At 39.8% G+C, this 9,083-nt stretch overlaps 2 protein-coding genes across 3 annotated transcripts in view; one reads left to right on the forward strand and one right to left on the reverse strand.

Annotated features, from left to right (window-relative positions):
* LOC112154448 (integrin beta-3) overlaps positions 1-4,460 on the reverse strand; it is a 27,152-nt gene extending 22,692 nt beyond the window's left edge. The window contains exons 1-6 of the mRNA XM_024285391.2: positions 3,470-4,460; positions 2,854-2,939; positions 2,429-2,633; positions 2,112-2,364; positions 456-618; positions 134-295 (exon numbers count right to left, since the gene is read on the reverse strand). Coding sequence (XP_024141159.1) covers positions 134-295; positions 456-618; positions 2,112-2,364; positions 2,429-2,633; positions 2,854-2,939; positions 3,470-3,632 — 1,032 coding nt within the window. The 5' untranslated portion in view covers positions 3,633-4,460. The remainder of the gene's footprint in view (positions 1-133; positions 296-455; positions 619-2,111; positions 2,365-2,428; positions 2,634-2,853; positions 2,940-3,469) is intronic.
* cpn1 (carboxypeptidase N, polypeptide 1) overlaps positions 3,921-9,083 on the forward strand; it is a 26,511-nt gene continuing 21,348 nt past the window's right edge. Inside the window, exons 1-3 of one of the 2 annotated variants that reach the window (XM_024285396.2) lie at positions 3,921-4,032; positions 5,424-6,438; positions 8,640-8,836. In XM_024285396.2, the coding sequence (XP_024141164.1) occupies positions 6,204-6,438; positions 8,640-8,836 (432 nt within the window). In that variant the 5' untranslated portion in view covers positions 3,921-4,032; positions 5,424-6,203. Of the gene's footprint in view, positions 4,033-5,013; positions 6,439-8,639; positions 8,837-9,083 lie in introns of those variants that run through there. The other variant, XM_024285395.2, reaches the window with a different exon arrangement.

Genomic DNA, 9,083 nt, shown 5'->3' on the forward strand with positions numbered 1-9,083 from the left:
TGTATATATATATATACCGTATATATATACATATATATATATATATATATATATATACACATATATATTTTGAACAAAACACATTTTTCATCAGCCTGGGTCTGTAAATAATGTGAGCGTAGTTTCTACTCACCATGGTGGTAGATTTACTGTAAATATTTTCAGAGTTAAGATGGCACTGTCCGTCATTGGGGTGCACAATCCCAGCAAGGCGGCCGTCCAGAGCCATGTGAGTTTTGGCGTCTGAGGTAAAGATGAGAAGGTGGGATGCACCTGGACGCCAGCCAATCTGGTCCTGGTTTATACAACCACAGAAAAATAGATTAACGGATATTCAATTCACCGTGAATGATAATAACTCCTTCTGTACACAAAAGCAGTATGTTTTATCCTATTTTACATCATGGTTTATGTGTGTGACGAACAATAAAGTAGTAAATACATGTAGATTGTACCTTGCACACAGCAGCCTGGATGATAGCATCAAAGCCTCCCTCAGGAGCATCTCTGTTCCTGGAAACCATTTGCTTCTTGACTTCCTCTGTGAAGCGCCCCACTTCCTCCGTCAGCGATAAAACGTGTTTGTAGCCAAACTGGGGCAGACAGGTGGTATTAATGCTGCCATCAAAACAGAGACAAACTGTTTTACTTTAATATACGTTTCTACGTTGGCTCATTGTTATGGCTCGCAGCGGTCACTGACAGCAGGGACCGTATATTCTGCACCTTTGAGCGGATACTTGATCATGCGCGAAAACTCACCACAGGTATCACCCGATGAAAATGAATTTTGGGCATAGTGAACTTCTAAGATGGTGACATCATGGCAAGCAAACCGTAAAAAAATAGCCATTTTATTGGCAATGTGAGAGATTTGCCGATTTTTACGTTTTCTCACGGTATGAGAAAAGGAAAATTATCTTCAAGCGATTTTCACGAAATTTCACACACATGCCGGTAGCTTGAGTCTACAACCTGGAGTTTTGTCAACCTTTGACCTTAGGAAGAGACCACCATCTTGAATTGTCAAAAACAACAACAAAAAAAAACACCCTCAGCACCAGGCGGCCTTTGGTCACACGCAAAATGGCGCCAGAATCAATCTGCAGCTAGGAGCGGAAATCGTAACTTTAGCTTAAACTTTACGAAACCCTTTCAAAATTATATTTTAAAATTTTTCAGAACTATCAACTTTTACGCTTTTTGATGTGAATAAACTGCTTTTTTTCTAAATGAATCAACTAATCAGAGAAGCCGTGTTTTTCTCAGTGACAGAGTGTCACAGAGAAAGAAACTTCAAAAAGGGTGGATAAAAGAGAGAATAAACAGGAAAAAAGGTTGAAACTTTAAAATAATATGTATATTTTTTTTGCGGCCGGCTCTGACAGGGGGAGGGACTTCCAGCTATTAATTTTCGGGGGCCATATTTTGTTCTCTGTAGCCAGATTCTCTTGTCAGCACAAGCTACAAATAAAAACTTGTCCTAGGGATTTTCATCAATTTTGACTATCATTTGAGGAAAACATGTTGCAACTAGAAGTTGTAGATTTTGAACGATATACACCTGGCGAGCTCACAAAAGTGTTGATCTCTTGTTATTATCACATCCAGCCCTGCTTCACGTTACTACTTAACTATAGCCACACAAGTCTGAATGTCCCTGAGCCTGTCCCCAGCCCGGATAAATACAGCTGTGTTTTAGGAAGGGCATCCGGCGTAAAAATCTCTGGATCAGTGATTCGCTTTGAAGGGTTAAGCCGAAAGATGAATAATAAAAAAACCTACACTGCAAATAAACTATCTTCACAAGTTGTCCTGCAAAAGATGGATCTTGGGAATGCATAGAAAGTAGTAGAAATGACTCCAAGGAGTTGAGTAATATTTAAACATGATGCAGGGCAGCTGACTGCGCACTTACAGGAGCCCCTGAAAGCCTTTAACAAGCGCTGTGACTCTCCCCCCATGATTACAGTGCTATGTCCTCACAAAAAGTGAAGTCACCTGCACAGGGAGGGCTACGCCTCACACTGAAATCAACATCAGTGTCATTTCATTGATTTTTTTCTTTTCTTGTTTGCTTCAAATTAAAGTATTGCTGTTTTCATGGGTACCTGTAGCAAGGGTTTTTCACCGCCTCCTCAGGTGAGATGTACATGTAGGGCGACAAAGGCTTGTCCACAAATGCACCAAAGCCCATCCGCAGGTTGCTGGTAGTGCGGCTCATCGCCGTTGCCAGGCCGTTACCGAGCGTCCTCAGGCGGAAGAGGTCATCGTTCATGGAGAAGGAGAGATCCATCAGGTAGTAGAGGTCCACCGGATAATCTTCCACCTGACGGACCTTCACGGTAAAGCGCTTAGCATCATCTGGGGAATGAGTTTGGATTAAGATGGTTTTCTGACGTAAACGCTTCGTTTGGATGTAGCTCACCTGGCCTGAGGGTGATGTGCAGCTTCTGGGGTTTTATCTGGGTAATGTCTTGTGTTGCACCTGCTGCCTTGTTGCTCAGAGGCCGATCTTCGATCACTGTAAGTCTGCTGGTTGGAGATTCCAGAGCTGATGGAGAACAACCGGCTGCTAGCAGGTTCTTCTTCAGGTCGCAACGAGACGAGCCGGCCGCTCCGTGACCAAAGTCCTAACAGATAAACATTTCACGAGTTTGTAAATTCAAGATAATTTGAACATCAATTCTCTGCTTTTGGACCATAAAGAGACGACTGTATCTTTAATCTTTGCTCTTCCTGTCTCCTTTAAACACAGATATGCAGTAATGTGCTCCCAAATCAAAACCCAAACATGATAGAGATTATGTACCAGGCTGCACCAGTTGGTGAAACCAGAACAGAGACACCCACCTCTTGGAAGCACCACGCACAGCTGGGGTGCACGGCCAGGCATTGCTTGCATGTGCTTGCTCCTCTAGATGTGCACACATTAGAACCTAAAAAACAAAAGACTCATTTGGCAAACTCAAAGTTATCCAGCACAACTTAAACTATTTATAATAAATATAAAGTATTTAAATGGCAAAAAGCAGTTGTTAATTTGTATTATTATTTATTTTGAAAAAACATACATTTAAAGCAATATATGTTTAAAAACGTTTTTTATGGACTTTTACAGACAATTGAGCTGCAGACGGTAACAGATCAGAACCTAATCAAATAAATTAAGTTATTAAGATGATAAAATTGACTGTTTCTTACACTTAAATCATAACAAAAAATAAAATTGTAACTTTTATTGAGTCTAAATTACGACGTTTCTTTTATTGCTGATTCTTTTTGCTCAAATTAAAAAGTTTATTTCCTCAACTTTCCTAACTTAGTCAGAATAAAAGTCAAAACTTTCATTAAACCATCATCTACTATAATAATCTTCTCTTCTAAATTCTAACAAAGCTGCATTCTTTGCTCCAAACTCTAAACAACATGTTTGTTAACACATTAACAGCAATAAAAACAAACTTACCGCAAATTGCTGTAATTCCCGCAAAGAACAACGCGCACACCCACAACGCCCCGTGCGTCTGGGGAGAGGGACCCATCCTGATGAGGGCTCGCTGCGAGCACGCAGCTGGACGGAGAGCTGCGATGTGGGCTGTGCGAGTGAAAACCAGCAGGAAAAAGCTCATCAGTCCAAAAACTGAGCCAACCGGAGTCAGATGGCCCTACCACCCCCTGCTCCCCCGTACACAGCTCACATGGTCATCTTTACGCGCAGTGGGCGGGGAGAGCGCACAGTTCTGGGGTTGAGGGGTTGTGGATCAAATCGTCGTTACTTTAAATGCTTAAATACGTCTAGAATCCTAGATTATGAGGACAAACTATTTCTATTAAGTAAAAAAGTTCCATAAAACATTTTTATGTTAGAGTAAAAGTAACTGCTAAATTTGGTGATGCATGGAATTAAATTTTCTAATTGTAGCGCTTTGGCACCCTCTAGTGGACACTAGCCGTACAGACATATTATTGCACTTTAGCACCCTCTAGTGGACGCTTGCTGTACAGACATAAACAAAAGGACGGCTTAAGGTTTGAACACTTTGTATTTATTACATTTTTTTGTAATTTAACAAGTACTTGTATGCGTAGAGACTCCAAAATGTAGCTATATTACCGAAAATAAGCTTCTGTTTTTCTGATTCTATTTATTAGAAATAAATCCTCGTTAAAAAGATCGATAAACACGAGCCAAAAATAATCATATAAATGAAGAAATAATTGAGTATAGCCATAAATGTGTTCAAGAAATCAGTCATGTTCTTGTTTACCCCACAACAAAAAATGTAACATTGACATAATACTCGTGATTTAGCCTAAAATGTGTCTTTGAATCGTTAAAAATAACGTATTGTACTGTTGGGCATCACGTGATTTCACGGTCACAAAACCTTTTGTGTACAGTTTGTTTGACAGTACTGTTTAATATTATTTTATTTAAATTCTAAACCAGATTAAAAAAAACATTTAAATTTTACCCCCCTTTCAGTTATAAATAAAGTTTTTTTTAACAAAGCTTTATTCAATTTCGCCTTTTTCCATTTACGAATGCGTAAAAACGTGACGCCTGCTTACAACTAAATTACTTTTTGATAAAAAAAAACATGAATTGTGATCATTTTTAATTAGTATGAGAACTAATCAAGCGGTGTTTTTTTTAATTTTTATAAAACAAGCAAAACAAAGCCGAAAACACAGACGGTTTTAAAATATGCAATACCACTATTGTCCGCCAGATGGCGGAATCAACCCAAAAATGATAGTGACACCAAATAGAACCTTTATTATCAAAAATTGCCAGTTTTAAATATTAAAAAAATAATAATTTAACATTTAACAATTGTGTTTGTGCATTCTTAAATTAAAAAAAAATATATAGCATTATAGTTAAAGTAATTCTAATGATTCCATTAAGCTTTTTTTTCCTGATTTCAACTTAGAAAATAACACAATTTACATTTAAGATTTAAAATATGACATAAAAAGATTTCAAAAACATGAACAAAATGAAAGAAAAAGATAGACAGTTTTTCAGTTTTAATACCATGGAATAATTACTTTAACAAATCAACCTGAACCTAAAGTTCTTAACATTAGAATACGTTAGACATTAGAGTACTTATTTTAAATATCAACAGCAAGAAAAACAAAAATGATGACAAAAATTCATAAAAGGAAATTAAAAATTACTCAAAAGTCTCCAGACCTAAAGACTTTTTGTTTTATAAAAGTGACACACATAAATTCAATACTTTTGGGATTAAAAATATATCTTTGAGATTAAAACTTCCAGTTTCCAGGCTAACCTGGAGCTCGCTAAAGTCAAAAGTAAAGTTTTTATCAAATGTTTCTTGAAAAGTTTTCTTCTTTGATCAACTCTTTGTTTTTTTGTCCTTGGTGTTGTCGTCTCCTCATCCCTTCAGTCTGATTTTCCTTCCCTTCCCTGCAAAATATTTGCCTTTCCTTTGGGTTGTGTGTTTTCTTAAACTTCCAGCAGTAGTTGCTCAGTGAGCTCTGATTGACAGCCAGCCTTGCACACTCTCAAACATGCATGTGTGTGTCTTGGCATGAGTTTTAGCCCCCCCCTCAGACACTCGCAGGGGAGTGTAGCTGCACTCTTTGTGGGAGCTTTCGGGGGAAACGAAGCATCCAAAAGTTGCGAAAGAGCTTTTTCCGTGGGTTTATCTTTAAAGCCCAGACCCCTCGTGCACGAGCCCGCCGTGCACGCGGACTCACAGGGGTTGTGTGTTGACTTAAGAGTTAATGAATGGATGATTGAGGGGCTGCAGGGGTTGGGGAAAGCAGCGCTGTGGTAACAACCCCTCTTTTTCCCAGGAAGGGAACATATAAGTTGAGTTAAAGACAAAGAGAGGAGGGGGACAGAAAACCGGCGTCTAACAGACATTCAAACAGTGTGTGCCCCCAGAGGGGCGAGCTACTTGAAGCGTTTGGAGCACCAATAAAGCAAATAGCATGTACTTGACAAGGGCCCAAGGAGAAAGAGAGAAGCAGCTGTTGGAGGAGGAGAGTCAGACAAAGAAGGAGTAAGGGGCTGTCCTTACTTGCTCTTCGCTGGGAGGACTGTTAGTGGGAGGAGCAGGAGAAGGAGTAAGCAGTATGTTCGGAATGTAAAGAGATCCGATCTGAAGTTGGGGTTCGTGTCGTTCGCTTGCTTCCTTCGCCTCCGCCTGAGCTGAGGCACCATGCTGCAGGGTTGGACCCCCCCCGGGCTCTGGGCTCTCCTGCTGTGGCTGCCGGGGCTCCTGGCGTCCGCCTCGGACTTCAAGCATCACCGGTACGAGGAGATGGTGCGGGCGCTGTTCGCCGTGCAGAACCAGTGTCCTTACATCACCCGCATCTACAGCATCGGGCAGAGCGTGGAGGGGCGCCACCTCTACGTGCTGGAGTTCAGCGACAACCCGGGCATCCATGAAGCACGTGAGTCAAACAGCAACAAAAAAAAAAAACAACATCCTTTGAGGTGACAGAGTTCAAACTGACAGGAAAAAGCGATAAAAAGAAAGATTTGGCTCTTCCAGTAAGTAAAAAGAGGAATATTTCACTTTTAGTCCAAAAACATTAGTATAAAAGGTTCAAAAATTAGCACATTTTCTTCAATCAATTCTATTTTTCTTGCAATTTTTCCTCAAGTTTCTATTTTTGCATTGAATTTCTTTTGCACACGCTTCCTCCAGCAGAATAGAAGGATGTGCGCCAGCTCTCCTGCAAAGGTTGACAAACAGGAACCGCACACTCTGCGAGGTCAAATCCACGCTTTCATATACTGCTGTGTGGTTTTTTTTAGACTCCAGAGCAGCGCTCTGAACTGGATGCCAGCTGGCGCTTTCCTAAAAGAAAAGGTGGATATTGAAGCCTGAAGCAATTAGTGAAGGGCGTCGATAAATTTGGAAGGCGCTGCTCGAACTCTCGGCACCCTTTCCTCTCCGAAGAACTTGGAGAGTTTTTTAAAATGTGGCTCACTTGTCCGATCGGCGGCTGCAGTCACTGGAGGCCTTGTTCTCGCAGCGGTGATTAATGAAGGGACCCTTGTGAGGAGGAAACTCTAGACAGAGGGCAAGGCTGTTTAGATTGGTGGCTCGCAGATACCCACAAGAATGACCTTATTCTGAATAATTCTGTCACTTTTGTCAGCTTTTGTTTTTCTTTAACTTCCATGAAAATTGTGGGTTTTTTTTTACATTTTTCTGATGATGGAGGGCATATATTAAAAAAAATAACCTTTAAAAGTCAAATTCGGAGTATTTATTTAGGCAAATCATCAAATCTGGAGCACACAAAAAAATCCAATTGGAAAAATAACTTATTTAGGTTCCAAGCTCTCGGCAATGGGAAGAGGAGGCGGGGTTGCTCTGCCCTAAAGGTCCCACTCACAACTCGGAGGCAAATTTCAAATGAATTCCTGCAGAAACTATGTCCTTAAAAATGACACATTTCTTGTTTTTGGCAAAAAATGGCACAATCATAATTAAAAGATCGCTGGGAATGCTGGGAAATTTGATCAAAACATGATCGGAGTGGAACTTTAACACTTTTTTTTTCTAATTCCAAGTTGTGCCTTTTTATTTATATCAGAAACCCTTTTATTCTAAAGAAATCTGATAAAAAAAACATTTTTAAGAACTGCTGTTGTTTTTAGTGCACGTTGTAGAAATGTAGAATATCTGATAATTGCCTTTAATGTATGATTTTATGAATTAAAATCAGTCAATTGTTCAGGCTTTTGTTTTAAAGTTTAACTTTTTTTAAGCTTGAGGTGATGCATAACTCTGAAATGTCTGTTTTTTGGCAGATTAAATCCATATTTTCTGAGGTACATACTGTATTTGTCACAGTAAGTGTTATTTAGAATGCTTTCTGGTGGGAAAAAATATATATTTTGAGTATAATTGATATAAAGTGTCCAAAGCTGTGGACAAAATCTAAATTCAATTCATTTTTATTTATATAGCCCTATATTACAATAGGGTTGTCTCATTGGGCTTCACACCAATAGTTATAAAAAAACAGAAAGTCAGTAATAAAATATTAACAATAGCTGGTTGCTAAACTATCCCTACCCTTAGACTCTCCTTCTCAGAAAGAAAGGAACTCCTAAAAAAACTAATTCTGGTTTAAAAAACAAAAAACAAAAAAAAAATGTCCACATGAAGGAGGGATCCTCTCCTCTGATAAAGAAGATTTAGCTTATCTAACTCTACAACTACATATTTGAATAGTGTTCATCCAGATAGAACTGGGGGACAGCTGGGGAGGAGAGACGAGCCAGAGCCAAGGTCCACGGCCAAGAACAGGAGCGCAGACGATCCACCTTGAATCTGAAATCTCTCCTGCTCCCCCAGAGGGGAGTGAGAAAGAAGTACAACACGTGAATAGCACTGCACCAAACAGAGGCATGGAGAAATAAATGAAAAGTAGCAAATTGATCTAAAAAACTTGTCCTTATGGGTCAATCTTTGTGATTGTTTCCTCAATTTTTCTAGAAACCTGATACTACTGACTACTGCGGCTGTAATGGAAGTTGCACAACATTTCTTGAAAACTTTAGTTTAATGCATAATGAAATTTAAAAAAATCACTTTCTTTGCAACTTTTTGACCTCCTCATCCCCCTCTCCCCAGTGGAGCCCGAGTTCAAGTACGTGGGCAACATGCACGGCAACGAGGTGCTGGGCCGCGAGCTCCTCATCAAGCTCTCCCAGTTCCTGTGCGAGGAGTATCAGGCGAGGAACCAGCGGATCACCAGGCTGATCCACGACACACGCATCCACATCCTGCCCTCCATGAATCCTGACGGCTATGAAGTGGCCGCCAGACAGGTGATGTAAGCTCTGACATACATGTGAGGTTTTTGCTCCCACGTGCCAACCGGGGAAAGAATTCACCGAAAGCCCTCGTGATTCTAAACATTCATCTGCCACTTAAACTGTATATATATATGTATATATATATATAAGAAAAACCCTTCACTCTACTTACATTGTTTATTTCACTCCAAAGCTCAATTTGGATTTCTTTCCCAATGTTTTCAAAAATGTGGTACAATCCTGACTGAAGAAAAAAATT

Source organism: Oryzias melastigma, linkage group LG19 (genome assembly GCF_002922805.2).
Source record: "Oryzias melastigma strain HK-1 linkage group LG19, ASM292280v2, whole genome shotgun sequence".
In the NCBI taxonomy this organism is placed as follows: domain Eukaryota; kingdom Metazoa; phylum Chordata; class Actinopteri; order Beloniformes; family Adrianichthyidae; genus Oryzias; species Oryzias melastigma.